The sequence below is a fragment of the Micropterus salmoides genome, unplaced genomic scaffold, assembly GCF_014851395.1.
Source record: "Micropterus salmoides isolate LMB-PRFRI ecotype aquatic unplaced genomic scaffold, ASM1485139v1 Ms_hic_scaffold_23, whole genome shotgun sequence".
Lineage (NCBI taxonomy): Eukaryota > Metazoa > Chordata > Actinopteri > Centrarchiformes > Centrarchidae > Micropterus > Micropterus salmoides.
Genome location: NW_024041484.1, coordinates 9,150,306 through 9,173,972, shown reverse-complemented (window position 1 = coordinate 9,173,972; position 23,667 = coordinate 9,150,306). Strand labels below are relative to the sequence as shown.

At 40.6% G+C, this 23,667-nt stretch overlaps 1 protein-coding gene across 1 annotated transcript in view; it reads right to left on the bottom strand.

Annotated features, from left to right (window-relative positions):
- LOC119918285 (copine-8-like) overlaps window positions 1-23,667 on the bottom strand; it is a 96,011-nt gene that overhangs the window by 67,511 nt on the left and 4,833 nt on the right. Inside the window, 2 exon segments of the mRNA XM_038738931.1 lie at window positions 701-747; window positions 2,746-2,786. Coding sequence (XP_038594859.1) covers window positions 701-747; window positions 2,746-2,786 — 88 coding nt within the window.

Sequence of the window (23,667 nt, the reverse complement as noted above, 5' to 3'; positions counted from 1 at the left end):
TCCATGTTGGTTGGTTATTTATAAGAATCACCACAATATAAAAATATCTATTTCAAAAGGCAGGGAAATGTATCACATACTGGGTACAGGCCGTTTAGTATTAAATACATCTAATTATGGTTAGTATTACCAAACAAATTTTAATTATCATGATAACTGTGTTCAATTACCATGCTTTGAAAAGCTCACAGTAAATAGGCTTCTGTCCAGCATCAACCAAAGTTATTAACAGCCTTCCAGAAGCAGATGCGCATGCAGCATGGGTTTGTTGGGCTCAATGACAACATGGTGGAAGAGCGCTGTGGAGATTTTTCAGCCCATCTGAAGTCTGGTTGTATTTTGGTTGTAAGAGTGTTGAGGGAAACTTGCATCGAAGAAAATTGCCTAATTTTATTTGTAGTTTTCAATATAAAACTTGGAGAAATCATTTTCAGCGCTATTTAACAATACCGTTATATCACTGATAACCGTGATAATTTTGGTCACTTTAATCATGATATGAAATTTTCCTGCTGTTTGATCTCTAGATGTGATACTTGTTTCCACTTTTGTATATCAGTCACCATTGGAGTTTGTTTGTATCTCTTGTTTAATAGTGAAAGAATACATGTAGGATGAAGACTGGTGACACGACAAAGTGGCCACTCCATATTCTGTGAAATACACTCTCTCTCTCTCTCTCTCTCTTGTTCGTTCTCACCTCTCTCCACTCCTTGTTGCCCATGCCTTGTAGGTAGAGAACACAAACTGTGAAAAAAAGAGACATGTAACATTATAACATTATAGTTGTCCAGCCATTTCCCTCAAAACTGTGTCAATTATTCATATACTGAAACTACCTGACCCTTGTAAGATAGCTTATTTATAACCATATTTCCTAACTGGTGGATATGCTAACTAAGGAGAGGATAGAGGACACTCCCATAAAACACCAAGCAAATAAAAAAGAAAAAGCCCTCAAATGTCATGGTATTTATTTGAGCCATCCATGAATAACAAGCCATAGATGCATGAATTACAAAAAACTACATCAAAGCGCCTGCTAGTTTTATTCGTGAAGCCCAAACACATATATTATTATTATATTCCAGTCTTCAGATGGTGAAAGACATCATTTCAGGCCATTACGCAATTTCACGAAACAAGAGAATTCACTAAAAGGCAAATTACTGAGCTCACTCATCATCACAGACTTCATTTCTGGAGGCCTTTGATGTTCTTTTCAGATAGGTGGATAGGATAAGGATACACCAATGTGCATGCACACACACCCATACGGACACAAAAGGTATTTCTTTGTGTTGTGATGGAAACAGACAGTTGATATTTCGAGGACCAGATAGATTTAAACCAATAATAGAAATGAAAACCTTGGATTCTTCACGGTCTTGTGGCTTATGTTGAAGGGCTTTATTTTTTTCCACTTCTACCAGAGAGCCATGGTTTTCTTTTGGATCACTGCTCTTTACATTTTAAAGTTTTTTTTTACCAGCAAGTGACAGATCTAAGATATCTCTACATTTCCAGTACCTCAGACATAAACGGGTTTTTTTCTCTTTCCTTTACCTCCTTGCTCTTTTACCCTGTCAGGCTGTTTCATATCAGGAGGCCAAAGCTGCCGTGCTCAGCATAATCACAAGTGCTACTCAGCACAAGAGCAAGCCTAAATGTATGGGTAAAGCCTGAGCTTCTTCCTCCTCCTCAATGTCGTCATCATCATCATCATGTTAACCACTGTCATCCTCGTCATCATTACCTTCAGTCATGCAACTGTAAATGTGCTGACATACTGAGTACTGTGTGTGTGTGTGTATTGGTGACTCATTATAGAGCACCAAAAGTCATCCTGGTATAATAATCCCAAATTCACACGAACTTCCAGATGACAAATATCATCCTGCAGACACTCCCTAACACACACCCACCCAATCACACAATGACATACCCACACACCCAGTGGAGACAACATGTATGTTGTCTCCACTGGGTGCTATGGTGTGTTAATATTGGTTGAGACCCTGTCTTAAACGAATGGTTAAGACATTTTGGGAAATATACTTATTTACTTTCTTGCCAAGACTTGGATCAAATGTCAAACTATTCCTTTAATTTACCCCCCTGGCACTAACCATTATTATAATGATTTAATTGTTGGGAGAGGAGAGGAGAGGAGAGGAAAGGAGAGGAGAATTGCCACCCTTTTGGTGAATCTATAAGGAAAAAGCATCTTAGCTGGCCTCATGCATTAGTCACAAACGCCTCGAGCCAAGCTCACACATTGAGCGAAAAAAACCACACTTACACATAAGGAGTGACTCACGACTAAATATGGCAAAAGATAAGACCTTCCTTCAGTCTCTAATTGATTTCTCACTCCCTTACACTCCATTTGTTCCTCATATTTTCTACTTTCATCTAATTTCTTTACTTTTTTGTACCTTTATTTCCTTCCTTCATGCTTCATGCCCTTCTTTTCAAATTTGCTTCCTTCACTTTTATTATTTTCATGCTTTAGTTCTGTTTTGTTTCTCTGTAAATTCCTTTTATCGCATAGCTTACTAGCTTGCTAACTGACAATACTGTGTATATATATACACACACACACAAACACACACACACACACACACACACACTCACACACACACACACACACACACACACACACACACACACACACACACACACACACACACACACACACACACAAACACATACATACATACATAACCGAGAGCTGGATCTTACTTGGGTCTGATTTGGAGAAGGTGTCCCGGTCCAGCAGGTTTCTGTGGAGACACAAAGGGAAAAGTAGTCAGACGTCACACACAGACTATTTATGTACTTTGTTGGCCATCAGTCGACACACTCCCGTCACGCTCTGTTTACACTATCCCTGTGAAACTCTTACCTGAGGTGTGAAAATACAAATAATATGTAAAATACTGGATCAACCACAGCATTAGCTACAATAAGTAGGCATGTGCACTACTTGTGTTCTTAAATTAGATGTGATGTTTAAATAAGTGGACAACCAACATCTGTTGTAAGTCCACCAACCTCTCTTTATTAAAGGATATGCCTGGCAATGTCCTATATTTTTCTTCAACAGCAAATCCCATCTAAAGGTCAAAAACAACGATGACCTGATCCTACTAGCAGGTGTCGTCTGTGTGGCTAAAGCCTGATATACTTCATTTCTCTCCAGTGTTGACAGAACATGAACAGAGCATTTCACAGCATCTTATTTTCCCAACCATGAGCTGAAAGGAGTTAAACATGAAAAGACCAACACAGGCACCACATCCCCAGCAGTGACACCTAAAACCATTTCAATGTTTACAAAGGAGCACAAAAAATCAGACAAGTCCTCCCTTGTCACATATAAACAGTAGGAGCCCTAACAAGCACGTCTGCAAACAGCTCCACCACAAGTGCTTCCACCACAGAACACACTATCTTCAGGCCATGCAACTAAGCGTGTAAGAGTTGTTTCCGACTCTAGCTATGGGTGAGAGATTTTATGGCTCCTCATTTCATGCTTGAGAAACACTAGGTCTAAGATCATATTCTCTGAAACTAGTGATATACTGTGCTGTCATTTGTCTCAGCAACCCACTGAGTTTAAGCCAAAATGGACATTAATAAAATCCTGAAGAATTTATGTTCCCCAAAAAGAGGAAGGAGGTAGACTGGGGTAAATGAAACGGCCTGATCTGAAAGTGGTACAAGACCTTATCATTAATTCTGATTTGTGGATCATGAGATGAATGACAGTGATGATGAGGGCACCTAATGATTTCGAGAGGAGATGAGAGGAGAGGAGAGAGTGGGATCACTAACTTGTCAATTAGATTAAATCACTCTACCATCCAAAGGCCTTGATAAGAATTAAGATCTACCTTCCAGTCCACTTCCTTTCATCTGTTTAATGCGCCGCGACGTTTTCTGTTTGCAGAAGTGGCATCAAAATGTGGGTAATGCTTCCCGTCATCTTTTCAATCCTAGGGATTGTGAGAGACTTTAAAAGGGCTTCCAGACAAAGCCCTGAAACGATCACGGGCTGGAGAGTATCCAGGCTGCAAGCTGGTTTTCAGTAACAGCCTCTCTGACAGTGGCTGTTTTGTTTTCAGCTCACTTTCGTCTCTGTCTCTGTTCCTGTCTGTACTTCACGCTCTTTTTCTTGTGTGATCTTGTCAACTCGTCGACACCACCTATGGCATTTTCTCTCTGTCTCACTCTCACGTGTGTTTGCGCTAAAAAAAACACACCTTTGGCATCAAAAAACAAAAGAAAAACATCTCTGGTATCCACTCGGTCCATCCTGCTTGTTCACACTCATAAAATGTACTATGTGACTAAGGACTGACTGACTAATGCAGATGCTCCCTTCAGCACGATGCCAATTTCTCTTTGGTACTCAACTGATTAGTGTTTGGACTGCTCTCACCTATAGCTGAGTCTGGTCTGGTAAGTATTAGTAGTTGGAATGATTGACGCTGATCAAACTGCTTTTAAGGGGAAAAAAACAAACTTTTGCAGGTATGATAGACTTTGATAGACTCAGTTGGGAGTGAAAAATAGCAACGCAATCAGCAGAATTCCAGCTGTTTTTTGCCCAGTTTAGTCATTCACACAAATCTGTGGGGACAAAGGGACTAGAAACAATATTCTAAGTTAGACATGAACAACCAAAAATGTCAAAAATAAACGTGTATCTAAAGAGTGTGTAATTTTTTAGAATGCCACTGGTCAGAATAGATTATTGTGCTCCAGAATATGGGCACTGTGCCATGGAGTTCCACAAACAAATAAATTAGCCAAACCATTGTACTGGTCCTGTTCCATAGTATGATAAACCATACTGTATTATGGGTCAGTCCTACATACTGTACAATGTACTGCTGTCATAAATACTCACAAAAATTTATAAATCTGCAGCTGAATAGTACCCAACTAGTGAAGGGCTGCTTATTACCCTGAAATCTCAAAAACACACATCACAATTATTTTAAAACAGAGAAAATTTTGTACCCAGAGAAAATGTAGACAGGAAAAAACTGAAAAGATTAATGAAATTGACTATTGTAAAAGCAGTTGATTAACTTTCTTTAGTAATGCGACAGCATCAGAGAAAATAAGGCATATACTCAATCAGAATAGAGCACTGTCAATTATCACTGTACCAACAATATTAAATTACTCACTTTGGGGACAGACTGCCAGAATCCCCGTGATCTCTGGTGTTTTACATACACTTCTTCATCAAGGGCTGTAGCCAGGTTAATAGAAACACTGAGATGTCAGACTAGTGTATAAAATATAGTAGAACAAAGGAGGATATTTTAGCTTAATAAAAATGTATGACTTTTAGGGGCCCTGAACCCAGCCACAACATAAAAATGGAAGAAAAAACAATAATTAATCAGGTACCAGTGCTTTTTGGAGCCAGTAACACTTATGTATGTTAGCCTACTGTCCAGTTTTAGTTTTTTCTCTTGGGTGTGGTGTAGCTAGGCAGGGACAGAAATAACTGTTGTGACTTGTGATTATGATTTTAATAAAAGGGAAGAAAGAAGTGCTGGAAAATGACTATTTGATTCAAACATATGTCTTTGCAAAAAACAACGACATGTTCCACAGATTGAAGGAAGTTGAATACAATATTTGAAAAGATACATAACTTCAGTCTAACTTTATTATGATGTATTAGCATATTTTCCACTATGAATGTTGTTGCCACTAAAAATGTCAGAGCAGAAATCCGAAATGATTCTGTGCGCAGAACTTACTTACTGTACTTGTTGTGAGTTTATAGGTCAAGTGGAATGCCATTCTATATTATATATCTAAGTGTCTTATATCTAAGAAGATTTGTGTCATCCATATTACCAAAACCGTATTTGTAATGTGTGCTTTGAAAATGCAACCTGTATTCAAACATTGTTATGTGATCTTGTAGTAAGCGTTGTGTGTGTTGCATGTATGTAGATTACAGCCACCCTCGCTCGAGTGAATAGAATGACAGGGCCGTACTGTATGCAAGCAACTCGTTGCATGTATGTCACATGATGTAACGGGTTGCACCAGCAGATGCCAGCCATTGTTTACAAGCAGACACTTAAAGGACACACCATTGTCAACTCCTGATTATGCAGTTACATAGTGGCACATTTTTTGAATACCCATTTTTTAATGTATATAAAAAATATTTTTAGTAATTACAGAGGTCCAGACCTCGGTGGGGGTGGAGGTAAATTAAAGTAACATACCAGTTTCACCATCTATGAATAAAATCTATCTTCACCGGAATAAAATGTAGACATCAAAAGATCAACACACACCTATAAAGATGAATGCACACCTGTATACTAAAACACAAACGCAACAATGTGGCACCATTTGGCTGGTAGCTGTGAGCAGTGTCCACTCTGAGTCGGGGGTACAGTTAGGGACACAAGTTAAAATATACTTTCTCCCTTTGAGAGATAATTTGAGGCTTCACACTCTATGACTGGCTGCTGCTCAAAGCACATCACACATGGTGGCACTCCAAATGGGCTCCTGGGCTCCCCCTGTGCGCGTGCTGTGTGTGTGTGTGTGTGTGTGTGTGTGAGTAAAACACGTTTTCAGGATTTCCACTTCAGAGGATAATGTGAATGAGTCATGGCTCTCTCTAGCTCTCTTTTTCTCTCGTTCCTTCCCTCTTTCCATCCAGAGGCAGGCAGCGGAAAGCTAAAAGCTGCCATCGGAGTCACAGAGAGGTCTGCAGGAACAAAGGTACCAGACTAACAATTGTGTTAATTATATTTTTAGCAGAGTTTCCCAAAAACACTATAATCACAAACTAGTAATGTGTCATTCTGATTGTATGCCCAAGCACCATTTAATAGAAAAAGATGAATGTGAAGACAAGCAATGGCATTCTACTTTTAAAGGCTGAGTTAACGACTCATTCCTATCTAAAATATTGATTTCTTTAATAGATTTCCCTGAGGCTTTCAACTTTGGTATGTTTAGACGCAGCGTCTTTCTCTCTCTCTCTCAGCCGTCCTCACAAAAACCTCACCTTTGTCATTTCTGCCAGCTCTTGTTGTTTCAGCTGCACGTCTTGTGTGTGCACATTCTTTCACGTAAAAAACCTCAATGCATCGTCTCTGTCTAATTCAGTTGCTCCTTAATCACTTAATGTGATCGTTGTTTTTACCGAGAAGCAGGTCTTCAAATGAGTTTGTCATGTGAAGGCGTGTCACATGTTTGTGATGGGAAATTATTAACCAATAGTTCCGTTTAGACAAAAAACAATTACAGGTGGCTTTAGGTAACTAAAGTGATAATTTTATTTAAACTTTCACATTTTCTCATTGACATTTTTGTGACTGTAGCATTTCATTGTCTTCTGATTTTATAAGAAATCCTCTACATTCCAGGTGATCTTGGTGGGGTCCATCTCCATGACGTGTGCACAAATGTTGCACTTACAGTCCATGACATTATGCATGCATACATGCATAGAAATTATATCCATTATGGAGGGCTACCAGCTAACAAAGTGTAGTATATTTTTTCCATCTCACAAAATATGACCATGCAGTAGAGGCCTCTAAAAACACATTGAATTGCACTCCTGTTTTTCCATGTTTATTCGTTTGGGTCTGCAACTGTAGAGATGAGCTTCTCATCTCCTTCTAATTCATTTCTGGCAGGCTAGATGCTGTACCTTGGGCCGGTACACACCGCACATTTAATCAAAAACGTAATCTCTATCATTTATATACAACGACGAGACACCTCTGGTATCACCAAAGCCATCAAACCGGATCATCAGGGTTAATGCATTGCATCGCTATCCTATGAAAACTGCAAATTTGGTGATTTTGAAGTGTTCAGTTATGGGTTGAGAAAATTCTCCTACTTCTTAAGATGAATAAACAATTTAAAAGCCCATTGGATCATCTAAAAAAATACATATTGTCAATGCGTTACGGCTGAAAACAGATGTGTTTTTATAATTTCTCTATCTTTTCTCGAGGACAGGGACAATTGGCAACTAAATCAGCTTGAAAAGTTTAGGAGACAGTTTTGGTCATTATGTTGTTTTTACAGAGCAAAATACACCGCCAGTCATCACCAGATATGACAGTGCTGATCTCAGATCTGATCAAAGCATCAACGTTGCTGTCAAACCATGCCTTCTCCTCCCCGGGGGCCACCTAGTACCAGTACAGTTCACCGCCATCCAGGCCATGCCTCTGACGCATCACCTCCGACAGCTGTCAATCACAGCAACAGGAAGTGAAATCTGACACCAGATGGGCGGGAAACACACACACACACTTGACAGAAGATAGACTAAAAGAGTGCATAGACAAGAGAGACCGATAGATGGGGAGGCAGCGTCGTCAACTGATATGACAACTCTCTAATTATGTAAATGCTTGGTGGAGCTTCAATGTGGGGTCAGAGAGGGGGATTATCTCGCCCCCTCTCCCACGCACACACAAACTGGGGACACACCTCTTAGCGTTTGCTCAACGGGGAGCAGCCGTGTGGGGACAGTATCCATGGCAACTACTGACAGCCAATTGGGGGCACTTGACTGACAGTTTGTTGTTTCTCCACCCAACTCGACAAGCAGGGATGCCATCAGTGCCGTCTGTGGTATTTGTGGCGTTCGCCTTTCCATCTCTTTCTCCAGTTTTCCTCTCCTCTTCTCTTCTCTCCTCTCTAGCTCTACCCTTCCTCTCCAATCCCACTTTTCTCCTTCCCGTGATCTTATTTCCTCTTTTCCCGTCATATCTCCTCATTTCTTTCTCTGTCACCCCCACTTTCTCCCTTTCTCCTTTCACTTTTTTCCTCTCCTCTCCTCTCCTCTCCTCCCTACCTTCCTTTCTTTTCCTCTCCAATCCCACTTTTCCCCTTCTTGTGGTCTATTCTTGTGTCTCCTATTTTCCCTTCATCTCTCGTCATTTCCTCCTTCCTTTCTCTTGTCACCCCGTTCCTCTCCTCCTATTTTAAAATTAATGAATACATCTACTGTGGCTTTTGGACTGGCTCGAGAGGCCGTGTCCCTGACAGCGTGTTGCCTTGACAACACAACAGCAACCCCCCGGGACCCTCACATAGCTCTCCTACGCTACAGAAATGAATTGGGTTTTTAGCCCACTGGAGGAGAGTGATGAGGAGAGAGGTGAAGAGGAGAGGAGAGTGATGAAAGTAAAATTGAAGCGCAACAGAGAAAGATGGAGGAAAAGAAAGAAAAGGGGAGAAGAGAAAAATGAGAACCACACTGCAAAAGGACAGACTTGAGAGAAAGAAACAGTACAGGTGTTGCGTGAAGGAGTTGTTGGGGAAGAGAATCAGGCATATCCGACCCAAACTGTGCGAGCACAGAAAGAGGTAGCTTTTTTGCATGTTTGTGTGTGTGTGTGCTGCTCCATTTCTGCTGTTATGGACTCTATTTGGAGTCCAGGCTTAAGTACGGGCAGAGAGAAAAGTTAAGAGGGAGAGTGTGAAAGAGGAGGGGGTTTAAAAGCGATAGATCATGGAGAATGTGCAGAGTGTAGAGCTGGTGCTTTTCTAGGTGAAAGAAAACTGGAAAGATTGTTATGGTAGCCACCACTGCTGCTGCTGCTGCTAATGTAATTAATCATTATTGCAAAAGAACGCCTGCCAAGATCTAATTTACTGAATGAAGACGTCATCATCGCATCTTCACTGTCAACATCCATTTCGTTTCTATTTAGCTTTTCAGAGCTTCTTAATTCAGTCACTTAAATAACCTTTTCTCTGTATAACCTTGTGCATACATAGATACAGAAAGTGCTGCATTTTCTTTGTCATTAACCCTTTGACTTATCTGTAGTAATGGTTGGTTTGCAAGTGTTCTTGAAATAATGTTATACTGTATGCTTTTTTTGTTCTCAATGGGTTTTCATTCATTCTCGCTTACTTCTAACTAGCTGAAAAGCACATTTACTCAATTACTGTCCTTTAGTACAATTTTAAGGGTCTTTTCTTATCGATCTAATATCACACATAACAATATATCCATCACAGGGGCCATTTTTCTGCTGAACAAGTGCTTTTATTTTTTTATATTTGAGTATACAGAATGAGAATACATTATGCTTTAAATACTTTTACTTTCAGGATTTTGAATGAATGCTTTTGCATTGTACTTTTACTTAAAGGGTAAAAAACCTGGGCCCTATTTACATTTTGTGGGGTCTAAATGACTAATAGGTACACATGGTTTTGGAATTGGTCCAGTAGTTTGCCTTAGCAGACCATTTCGCTGACCAAACCTTTTTGGTCATTTAGACCCCAAAATAGGGGCCACCACTGCATAGAGCGCAACTCATGTCAGCAGTATTTGTGTTTGGTTTTGAATAAGCCCTATTATTTTGCAATCTGCACAAGTGAAGTGATGTGACAGCACACCAAACTGCTTGGTCAGGGATAGGGATGCTTGGCGAAAGATAAATAGATAAAGATATTTTTCGGACACAGATATGTACCACTCGTTGGGTCGTTTCCCAACCATACATCCCTGAAACTCAAGCTTGATACGTGCTGTGCTGTCTTTTCATTACATTTCTTCTGCTTCACCTCGGCATTCTCCAACCTCTTCTGTCCCTACTTGAGCTTAAAATTATTCTACACCCCTCTAACATCATTACTCGTCTTTATCACTACAGTATAGTTTATTTCCTAGTCCTCTCGTCTCCTCTCCGGTCTCCTGTTCTGTCCTCTTCTCAGGGGAAAAGGGGTTTTCTCAGTGTGAGCCCAGAGAGTTAATTCCTGTTCTGTCTTCTGTCTGACTTCTTCTTTCTCACCTCACTCTCTCTCTCTCTTTCTATCCCTCTGTCTCTCTCTCTGTGTGACCGTGACCTGAATAGGCTCTGTGGAGACTACACCATCTCACTGAACTAGATACAGCTCCACACATGTAGATATACATGCAGAGAGCCACATGGAGCAACTTGTGTATGGTCTGATGAAAATTGAGTCACCACGTCACACATACACACACAAGCAAATGAATGCGAACTGTCCGAGCAATATTGTTTCAATATATGTGTAGGTCCAGATCTAATAAACCTCGGACACGTCTACTCAATGAACAAGATAACGAACACGCACAGACAAACCAGCAAGGCTAAAGACAACACTGGGTGGAAAACAAAGAGGCTATTTTTTGCTGCGATGACTAATCTGAAATTAGAGTCCATGTGTGACTGTAAACACCAGCAAAGGAAAGAAGAAAGAAAGACACCCTGAGAGAGATGCAATTCCTTATACGTGTTACAGGAATTATTCAGTGTATGGATACCTGGTCCTATTAGGAAGCAGGACTTGCCAGCTAAGTCAAAATCAGATGCATAGAGTACAGATAAAAGGTAATCAAGATGAAGTCACAGGAGTAGTACAAAACATTTTAAGATATGATTTTACTCAAAATTATGTTACTTACCTAACCTAGAGTCAGGTAAGTAATCTAATGTAAGTCCACCTAATGCAATATTACACTGCTTTGGTCATATGCTAATGAAGGCCTGTTAATAAAAATGAATAGTGTAACAAAGCCATCATAGTTAACTTGTTCTCTGTGTTTTTCACATTACAAACATAACTGTCACTTAGGGCTGGGCAATAAAACGATAACAATAATTATTGCAATATAATTTTCCTCAATAGAAATATAACAATTGTTTAATACATGCTCCATTTCATTAATTTGAATCACGAACAAATCAGCGCTTAATTTTTCTACTAAGATATTTATATTGTTATGGGAAAAGGACTGAAAAAAGATTTTACTTACTTTTACTCCTGCATATTTGTTGATTCGTAAAATGATCCACTGTTGGGTGGAGTGTTTGTCATGTTCTGACCATAAAGAAGTTTAAAACCACAATTAACAGTCTAGTTTCTTCAACTTTCACCCAGGAGCAAACATTTGCCTTTAAACTTGACAGAAATAGTGATTTGACATGATCATGATAATTATCGATATCGACTTTTTTTTCACACTGAACTGGACCTTGGCCTTGTCCTGATTCACAACACATCTTTAGTACATGCAGACTTATGTCATATTGGAGCCTAGCAGCACAGGTGGGACACACAGCAAACACTCATTACTAAACCAGACTTCTGTTCGATTCCCCTACCTTCCAATTTGTCAAAGGCTGTCTCAATTCTCATTCTTTCGTACTTATACCTGCTGTTTTTAGTGCATTCACACTGACAATTATGGAAAAATGCAATGCACTGAGTACCCACATGGTTTACTCATAACGGTCAAAGAGTTGAGTGTAGAACACTGACACTGACGCTTCACCCTATCAACAGTCACCATCTTGGCTACGTAGTGGAAAAGGAGGGAAGCTGCAGTGGTTTGGGGACAGTGAACCCTGCTGTTGTTGTGTCCCCCACAAAGTACCACTATGCAGTTGTCAAATAGAAGCCATCAGTATGTTTATTAGGTTACTTTGGCGGCGGTAATGCTCTGTCCGGTTGCAATTCACCACACAGATGTTGCAAAACGTAATTTTGGGTAAGTGCACAGCCACAGCCACGTTTGATTTAAGACAAAACTACCCTGTTGAATTTCACGCACTACGCAAGTAAGTACATAGTGTACGCAGCAAAATACTTTCTGTTTTGTCTCCTGCTACTCTTCCTCCTCTCCTCTTTATTGTTCAGTTGCTAGTGTAAAGGATCTTTGCTTGTGACCCTAATTTTCCTACAGGGGTTTCTCATACACATCAAAAGAAAAAATCCTGAACTGAGTAATTTAAAAGTAAGAATAAGATTCCTTTCCCCAGGAGACAAAGAAAAGGCAACGCTGACAAACTTTTTTTCCCCGTCTAAGGGACAGACCTGCCAATCCACGATACAACAATGAGCTGAAAGTAGCTGAAAGCTACAGACTGGAGTGTTGATGCTGAGGGGGCAGTACAAGAAACCCTTTCACCTCACTGGGAGTCCTCTCATTAAATGTTAATGCCAAAAAATACTGTTAAATGGAGCTTTAAGCGCTTGTTACAGAGTTCGTACATACCTCATACATTATGCAAAGACTAAAAGGGCCAAATCATCGACGTGTACAGGACTAGTGGTTTAAAAAAGAGAAATGCTGGAGTGTTTTCCTCGTTTCACTTTAACGTCTATTAAAATATAATTTTTACACACTGGTGATATCGGGAAAGTAAATATTTAAGTACTTTTTATGTCACACTAGACACATTGTGTTTTCCAGGTGGAATGTTAAACATGCAGTTTTCATCAAAAGCCCATACTGTACTGTTGTGCATTTACATTCAAACAGAGCACCCATTCTCTCTCCTGGCCTTGCATGCACTTCTCCGTATCACATCCGTCACTGCAGGACTCTTCATTGAGTGTGTGTGTATGTGTGTGTGTGTGTGTGTGTGTGTGTGTGTGTGTGTGTGTGGCCGTCCTTAGCAACAGACCGTGAATATTCTTGGAAACACGTGGAGCGAGAGGAGACAACTGGGCGCGCTCGGATGTTCTCAACAGGTCGGTGAGCACAACGCTACAGGTATCTCTCCAAATGTTTTCTCCACCACTTCTTCCCTCTGAATTTTGTACTCATCCATCCAATTTGCTAGTGATGGCCATTTGTTACAGAGCATGGAGAAAAGCACATGCTTGCACAACCCCCCATCCCACCCCATCTCTCTCTCTCTCTCTCTCTCACACACACACACACACACACACACACACACACACACACACTGAAGGGGAGCATCAGCAGCTTGTATTCTCTCTCTGCCTCTCTAAGAGGGCTGCCCTAATTCTTCTTGACAAGGGCTGGGAGAGCCAAGAGAACATCTCAGCACACACACAAACACACACACACACACACTGAAATTTGCCATGCCACTATCCAACAAAATACACATCAGTCACGGACTACACAAAGCCACACACATCTGTGCTAGTGGCATTTTACCTTAATTGCCTTTGTCATTGCTTTCAGTGCAGTTTAGTCCAACTCGCCTGTAGTTTCCTCCATCAACACATGTCGCTGGCCTTCATATGCCTGTACTGTAACTGATCAATAAGGACAAAGGCCAAATGTCTCAGCTGCTTTACATATAGAATGAGACAAACTGAGGGATGGGGTAATGACAAAAATATGTTATTTCTTTGATATGATGTGTTTTTCTGATTACAATGTACGCTCAGTCATACAATATATTCTTATGTGTCAACGAGCACTAAATGGGACATGCTCAGATGGTATTTGTCAAGCAGCCAAATTGTTCGTTCATGTGTGTAAAAAATGATTTGTGCTTAGGTGAGGTGTGGAGCCACCATCGTCGACAACTGAGGCAATTAGAAGAGAGGAAGAAGATGGAGCCCCCCCCCCCCATACAGCGTTTGCCTCCGATCTCCAATTCCACGTGTGCTGTGGCCTTCGTACGGCGCTGCCAACAGGATGCCGAGTGCGTGTGTTTGTGCATGTGAGAGAAACAGAGAGACGTGCTTGGATGTGCAGGCCGAGGGCATGGGCTTCTACATGAGAGAGACGGAGACAGACAGTGCGGGAGGCAGCATCCCTGGAGGAATTCAAACAGCCTCTGTGCTATGTGACCGGGATGGAGATGACTTCATTAGGCCAGACAGTTCCTCTCTCTCTCCCCTCTGTCTCTGTCTCTCTGTGGCTGTAAATAGGGCTGTGAGGGTGATTTACTGTATGTCAAGTAATCTTACTTGTCAAATAGTTGCAATCTGTCGCACTGACAATATGAGCTCTGTGCACCTTTCTTTTTTGAAACGGCAGAGGACAAATCCTAATCAGATACAGCCAATTTCTATTATGATGCAACACCCAAAATGTCAAAAAGTAATCTAATTGGACTGGCAGAATTGATAAGTATTTCATTTATGTTTTGTTTTATTATGGCTATATGTCCCGTGGGAGGCAATCTACATCAGGATGAAAATAAAATATCAAATGTGATCATATTCTGCGATGGACTGGCGACCTGTCCAGGGTTTACCCCGCCTTGCGACCAATGTCAGCTGGGATTGGCTCCAGCCCCCCCGTGACCCTGTACGTAGGATAAGCGGTTGACAATGGATGGATGGATGGATGTGATCATATTTTCTGTGTGGTGTGTGTGTCGCCTGTGCTGAAAATGTCATCGGCTGACTGACTGACTGATGTGAGGCACAGCAGCACAAATATCTTGACTGTGTCGGTATGCATGGGCGTTTAAATGGATGTGCGCACACACTGTCTGTTTTATGTATGTGCGTGTATCTGTCAGCCCTTAAGCATTCTTTCAATTGCTCTCTAAGGTTTTCTGCTGTAAATCTTGGTAGTTATCGATGAATTAATTTGCTATCAGGACTTTGGCTGGTTTTCTGATGGCCTATTGATCAGAGCTTTTAACGCCTGTTTGACCCAGAGGTCAAGAGGTCTCGATGCTCATTTACCCTCCAGGAATGTCGCTGCAAATTCAGCAGAAAATTTCCACGTTACGTTTCTGCATTATTATCGCGTTAATGCATTAATTAATTTTAAGTTTTTATTATTATTTTGAAAGTCCGTTGCTTATTTAACTTAAGTTAAAATTATAGGCTACATAACTTTACCTGATAGGCCTTCATCTAGTTTTGCGGGGATGCTCTGCCATGCGAATTCCCTCCTGTTGATGTCCTATTCGGTAAACAGTAATAGATTCTGGAAACTCACAAAAAGCGAGGATCAGTCTCTCTCCCTGTGATTTGTGCTCCAAGTCTCGTACAAAAAGTTCAAGACAATTCAAACTTCGGCAAAGGGCGGGCGTGTGCGTGAGGCAAGCACAACCGCGACAGTTTCACCTCTTCCCCTCACTCTAACAGGGACACTTGCTACTGAACATTGAATATTTAAGCTACTCCCTGAAAAAAGAAAAATGTTTCTGCTGATAAAAAACCAAGAAAACAGATTTATATGTTAACCTGTTGCTCAGAATGTGCCTGTTATGATCGTGGCTCTGGATTCTAACTTGTTTTAACAAGCTAGATAAATGGTAATGCCCTGGCAATGACAAATAGCTTTTGTTTTATATTTGATTTGATCACATTAATGTTTAAGTTGAGATTTACAAGAAATATTTTATTGCTACTGTGTAAAGGGAATACTGCTGGTAAAAAGCACCTTATTTGTGTGTGCAAACCACATGTTATTGCACTTTTGTGTATATAGCAGTACATTTAAATTAAAAGTGCGCAATACACTACTTTTCAATTTTGCGCATAACTATGCGATTAATCACATGATCTTCTGCGATTAATGGTGATTAAAAATTTTAATCATTGCCCAGCACAAGTATATATATACTTAAATACATATACTTATATAACTTTTCAGTAATATTAGTGTGACGTAATGGTGAAAGTAATACAGTATGTTGTGCTAAGTCTCTTATTTGCAACCACCATGTTTTGCTCAGCTTAGCTTGCCTTTGAGTTGTTGATGTAAAAGGAGTGTAGGTGTCTGTGTGTGTACATTCCTGTGTATAACCATTAGGGATGGGTATCGCTACTCGATACCTTTAAGGTAGTAGTATCGAAACGTCTCCGGTCAAACAAGTACTGCATATAATACTTTTTCTAACCAGATTGGGGGGAAAATTTACTACTCGTATGGTTTTGCTTGCAGCCAAACACACAAGCAACACACCGAAAGAAAGAGAAGTGCATGCCTCTTTTTTCTTATGTGCCTTCACACCCAGGCATGTTCATTCAAGCATCACTACTCTGTACATTTTTATTTGCAATTCACACCACTTGTCACCAATCGATCACTGCGTTCCATCATACAAATTCAACGGAGCCTCCGGCTGCTTCAGATGTAGTCGGTGTGGCCAGCTGGATGTGCAGCCTCTCTTTTCCTTTGTTTATTTCTTCAGCGTCTTTAGTGTAGTTTAGTGACTTGTTTAGCCGACTCATTTCTCATTTTTTGACTTCTTACTGCCTTCTTTTTGGAGGTTTGTGACTTACCACTAAAGAAAAAAGAACTCTGTAAGATCATTTAATTCAGTTCTTCAAGATTTATTGATTGAAAGTTAAGAAAATTATTCTCTGTTGTTTACTTTCAACAAACGTATCAAAAAGGTAACTTAAATTTGTTTTCCACAACTCACAGTAATCACTGAACAATTTATTATTATTATTATATTATATTTTTCTTCTCTCATTCAAATACAAAAGTCCTTCCTCTGATGATAAGTGTGTGGATGACATGATTAGGATGAGGAGGGATCTGATACAATTTCCCAATATTTTTATATAACAGTTATTTGACAAAAAGGAAAGGAAAATAATCACCTTACCTGTCCACAGCAGCGATAAAAAAAATACCAATCAGCTACTATGGCTTTAAAAGGTTTTACGCAAGGTATCGAATTAAGTGCTCTATTGGTATCGGTAAGGGTACTGGTTTATGTACTTGTATCGTAAACTTTTAAACAATACTGAACCCTAATAACCATCCATGTTTTATCATTGCAATAGTAATTGTAATGATAAAACATGTAAGTATGGCTCGCAAAGTACTGTGCACTGTCTGCTAGTACTGGGAGCGTCACATTCGGCGGAGACGCTGTTACTTATAATCATGAGAACCTTTTGCTTTTGAAGACCTGCTGTAAGCCACTGGTCCATGATTTTGTGTATGTATTCTACTGCATCTTTAATAGCATTCTCTCTTTGCCATTTTTTTCATGTAGACATAAATAAATGGTTCAAATGTGTGTGTGTGTGTTCGTGTGTGCGTGTGTGGTGTCCTTGAGCCCATGCTTTATCACCTGCATTTTAAAATAACACAGCAGCTGTCTAACCTTGAGTGTAAGGTCAATGTGTACACCTATTACCCACCCACTTATTACTTCTACATGTAGTATTAAAGAGGTACACAACTGGTGTGTGTGTGTGTGTGTGCAGCCCTTGACCTTTGCCAATGACTCCCGCTACCTCTCCGTCAGATCCTTATCAATCCATTTTCTCACCGCAGCTATACAGCTTTATGTATGGAGCAGATGCATTGTATCAGTGTGTGCTTTGCTTGTGTGCGCATGTGTGTGGTGAACAGTGCAATTAAACACACACACACACACAGACACACACATGTTGTGACACTGTGCACATACCGTCTGGTGACTTATGTGGAATACCACCCGCAGTTGGAGAACAACAGAAGGAAGGAGGTCGATAGTAATTCCCTCCGAGTGCAGTCATTTCTTCCAAGTGCATAAATCTTTACTGACCTCACTAGAAAAGGCCCAAACCTGATAACAGAAGAGGACTGTAACACACACACACACACACACACAAAAACTCTCACAGACGCACATAAACACAATCTGATAGCAGCCAAAAACTCACTCTGCCTCTCGGTTAGAGTTAGTGCTAGACAGACAAGACAATGGTGACACTTTATGGCAGCACAGACAGGGCTTCTTCAATATAGCCTTTGTCTCACTGATTGCCAGCACCACTGTGTTCTCATCCAAAATCATTTGCGCTCCCTGCTGCTCAGAACCACATGTAAACAGACAGAAAAAGTTAGCGGCCGTCACCATCACGCACACTCGCATCACATCCTTTTATGCTTTTGGCTGGCATTGAACCGGCGCGCAGCGGGTGACCCGGTCTTCTCTTCAAAATGACGGCTGTCAGTGGTGTCTTCAATAAGGGAACCATTATGTGAGCTCTATGGGGCCAAAAAGGTCAACGCAATCACTTTCCATAGACAGAGTAGGAGTGAGCGACCTGAAAATAGATAGGGCCCGACTCGTGATGTTAAAAGGCGGGGATTCAGCGCAAGTGGTTCAACTCTAACACTCAGAGCAAAATAAAAGGCTGTGGGGTGAAAGATTTTCTGTTGTTGCTTTACAAGGGAAACAGCAACAGCGAGTTTTAAAATGGTAATCAATAGGATGAATGGTGTGGGGTCCACCGGGAGCAGGGAGAAGGGGCACTGGATACAATCTAGAGCGTGTAACCCTCAGGAGGAGTCTAAGAGTCGCCTCTTCAGGGGAAGAACAATGTTACTTTATCTCTTCAAAAAATACCTTGACACTAAATACTTTGTCCCTAGCAGTGCCTCATACAGTTAATGATAAATGGTGAAACACCACTACATGGAAACACTCAACTTAAAATCCATTTATAATTACAGCAATGGCTTGGAGTCCTAGTAATATCTGAAATTTGAAGCCTTCCCTTTAATTTTGGCTCAATTGTCCAAAATCTGTATCAGCATTACACAACCTACATTTACCCAACCTACTTTTCCTAACTGTGTGGTCCAATAACCTGAAGTGTCTTCCCCATGGTGAGATTCAACCAAATCACATTTTATCATATTGGGAAGTCTTCCACCTTATATTTAGGATGTGGTTATTTGTGCTCTCTAACTATCTTAAACAATGAATAAGCGAACTTTTGCTTCAAAGCCAACATGGAGACTAAAATGCATAGGTAGGTAGGTAAGTAGATATATTTTGTCACAATATAACAGGTTATACAGTGAAATTGAGTTTGCAACTCCCTTCAGTGCTGAGAATGAATTTGAGCTTAAGAGCCTGATAGCTTAGGGGAAAAAGCTGTTCTGCAGTCTGGTGGTGCAGCAGCTGAAAATCTCTTCCCAGAAGGCAGCAGGGTGAACAGGCTGTGGCTGTTCAGTCCAGTCAAGGTCTGGGCTTCCTTGCGGTGCATCTGAAATTGGCCAAACTAAACAGCCCACTCCTTCATACTACAGCTCAGAGTGGATTGTAGATTATATTTTTGAATCCAGAAGCCACATCTTGTGCTCATGGTGGTATTGTATTACTTTCTATATCAATGTATGCTGATAATTTTGTCCTTCATCTTGTATATACACTCACCACTCTGCTCCTGTCGCACACGATTTTTTGTGGTGTTTAGTCATTACGAACAATAGATAATTTGTCGGTTAAAATTTAATTTATTTTTCAGTTATTTTGGAGTGAATCATATTGAGGCTTTACAAAGCTCACACACGTTTAATTTTCTGTGGCCGATTTTAATATCTTACAACTTCTATAATGCTTCAGAACTTTTTCCTCAATGGAAGGACAACAGGTCAGTATCCATGTTGTTTGCAACCTACATTTAGACTTGTTTGTGTTGATAATGGCTACCATGTAGAAATACCACAATAAGCACGCTGTGGAACATGGTTCAACTCATAACAGTGAGGGTGGGTTACGCTATGATGTGGTAGTGAATTATTGGAAAGGAGTTATCGTAATCACACAGGTGTGATATAAGTTAGAAGCAAATGTGTTGAAACTGAGTTTTATGAAGACATATCTAAGGAAGCGCTGGCAGTATGTCCGCCATTGCCATGTTCTTTCAATGCTATTAATAGTGTGTTATTAATGCTGTAGGTGAAACCAAAGTGACACGCACATTTTGAACAAGCACTGCGCTGCACTATCTAAAAAGTTTAGTAAGGCGTCACATCGGCCCCTGTGAATGGGCCCTGCACTAGTCAAACAAATACTCACACGTACCCACAGCCACAGAGCAAACATACACACCTAGCTCCCATACAAAGTTCTTAAAAGATAAAAAAGAATGTGCTGCTTGTTGTGTAAGCAACATGACCGACTGACTGACGGCCTGAGAGACAACTATTCTCTGGGTGGAAATTAGTAAGTCAGGCCAGAGAAGTGACAGATTGGTAAATAGGCTGCAAGGGTAGCAGGAGCCAAAACACAGTTTACCTCCTTTCCTTGCAATATTTTCCCACAGTATGTCTCAATTTTACCTTTCTGGACACAGAGTACTGCTGGTTTTCTGTCCTTAGACATAGTTATTTGCATTCACCTGACATTACAGGTGTAAATATTCCCAGATTAACTGACCAGTGTTAAAGCCAGCTGGGTTTTCAAAGCCATTTTTTTTTCATCTCAATGAATTATCCATCAGACATATTAATATGGATTTGGGAGAACGACCACAGCTGGTAGTAGGAGATCATATGCAAATGTTAAACCAATCTAAAAGGGCTGTTCATATGCTCGTGGTCGAGCTGTGCTCAGCATTAATTTAACACCAGCTGACGGGCAACAACAGTGCTATTACTAGAAAAATGAAGGAAGAGAGGGAAGAGATGATCCTCGTATCTTCTCAATGGGATATTTTCTCCAGTTTTAAAGCGGCAGTACGTGCCTGCCAACGCGTACTGGCAGTGATGCTGCCAAATTAGCCCATTCAAAATGAGACAAAGGCCAGGTTTTCCACTAGGCGAAAGGACATAAGCACCTCTTGAACACCGTGACGAGCATATGATTACCTCGTCTGCCAACTGAACCAGCTTCATTCAGCATGTGAGCTTAAATTGGTTCCACTGGTGACTTTTACCTGTGGTTTCCTGAGGCAGTGCTTAAGTAATAGATACATGATTCAAAATCGGTGTGGACCCTCTCTTAAGATCTCAGGGCCTTGTCATGTACTCACAGTGAATCTACATTAAACTACTGTACACAATCCATGAGGAAAAACTGTAAGTTGTCTCAAGAGCATAGCCTAAACTAATATTATGTAATGGGCATTTTAACTCATGTATTTTGCATTACAATAAATACCTAAAGCTGCAAGACGACTTGTGGCTTGAAGCTGATACGCCGACACATTTTTTGAGTGAATCCATTAGGATCACAGCAGTCGGGTGACCCAGCCTTCAGGCCTGCAGAAATATGACCTCGTTTTCATGTTTGGCCTCTTTTCATATTTCCAAACCAGCCTTTGCTGAAATCACTCAGGAACAATTTGCATAGATATGGACTTGCTGGCATAAAGTCTTTTGGATATATGATCATCCAGACTTATTAAGATCTATTGTTTGTAACTTAACTAAACGGCCTAATATGGGGGAATAGTATGACTTGACATTCACTCAGACGCGACGGTCATCCCCAAGACCATGTGTTCATTTACCTGCGAGGTGTGAGAACACACACATGCAGGACAAAGCCAGCCCCGACCATAACGAAGCACAAGTTTCTCAATTATTCATTTACACCACAACTAATATGTTGTGGCAACAGTAAACACAGGACAGAGATGCCTTTTTGTTTATTATCCCTCCCATCGCTCCACAGCAGAGAGAAATGAGACAGGAGAGGAAGAGAGAGATACTGAGAGTTATGACTGTCAACAGTTACGATGTTTGCTGACAGTGCTTGGACGCATGGCAAGTCACAGGGAGAAAAGGGAGAGACAGAGAGAGTCAGAGAAAGATGTGTCATGCAGTCTGAAAGTCTGAAAGGATAAAACAGTTTCGATCCTGCTCCAAGGCCAGTCCCTTTAAATCTCTGTCTGGGTCCTTTTTCTGGGTCTGGGTTTGTGTGTGTCATTTCTCACTTCTCTGTCATGTTGGTAGGAAAACAACTTGTGCTGAAGACTAAAAAAACAGGCTGAAAGCAGTCAAAACACAGGAACACCTTTTTGATGACACAATAGCATGCTTGGTTCTGTGTTTCAGTGGCAAGCCATAATACAGGATCCAGCATGGAGCACTTCAGTGTTTCCCTGGATGCTCTTTTTCACACTGACTTCAGATTGAGAAAAGTTGTGCATATCACTGGGTATTGTTAAAAACAGAGGTTTTCGAAGTGGGAGGTGGGCCTTCCCAGTCTCCAAACCGTTTCAGGGGAGGCTCAGTGGATGGAATTGAAAAAATTTGACATTAGTTAGTAGTTTTCAATTATCAATTATTATTCCATAGGCATCCAGGTGGTTTAACCCCCTGGTTTAAAATGTTTCTATACTGCTGACACCAGTAACAGTAGCATTTTCAGTTTCAACCCTTTTTTAATTTGCTAAAGTTTTCAAACCTTTAATATTATCTAAACATAAGCAGCTGTACCAACACATTGTCAAAATTATCATTTGCATATGATTTAAAAATCTATAAATTAATATACAATAATAAGTAAGTATTAAGTAATAATAAGTAATAAGTGCACAAGACCATTAATGATCATTTGATACCTCTCCACACTCTCTTTGGTCAGCGCCAAAACAGTATTGAAGTTTGATACCCAGCCATACCCAACACAGCCACAACAGGAAAACACATACAAGCAAACACCTGTACATCAGCCCACATCTGTGCTTACTCATTACACATGGAAATAATTTTCCTGCAATATTATCTTGACTCTTGCTCTACCAACACAAACTTTTAAAAGGCCAAGAAATGCTCTAAGCATCTCACTCATTTGAAATATGAGACATTTCTTTTGTGTGTGAGATTGAGTGTGAATAAACAGGTAACAGCCTGTCTGCTGGCCTGATCGATGCCTATTATGGAATATTTGGGCTTAAGGCCATTCACAGCAGAGTCCCTAAAGTGCATCAGTGAGTAATTTATTCTTCTGTGACTGTGCGAGCGTGGGTGAAGAACGTTTTGTGTGTACGGTCATTCATATATGTAGGCCTATACAGTATGTGTGTACATACTTTTATCCATGTGTGCTTTTGTACGACGCAGTAGGCAGAGTTGGTAGCGTATTGATTCCAGCTGATACCGCGGGCTCTCCCGTCGATCGGCAAAATGTCTCCAGCTCACTGCTGAGTCTGAGCCAAGCTCTTACTTCATTGCCCCAT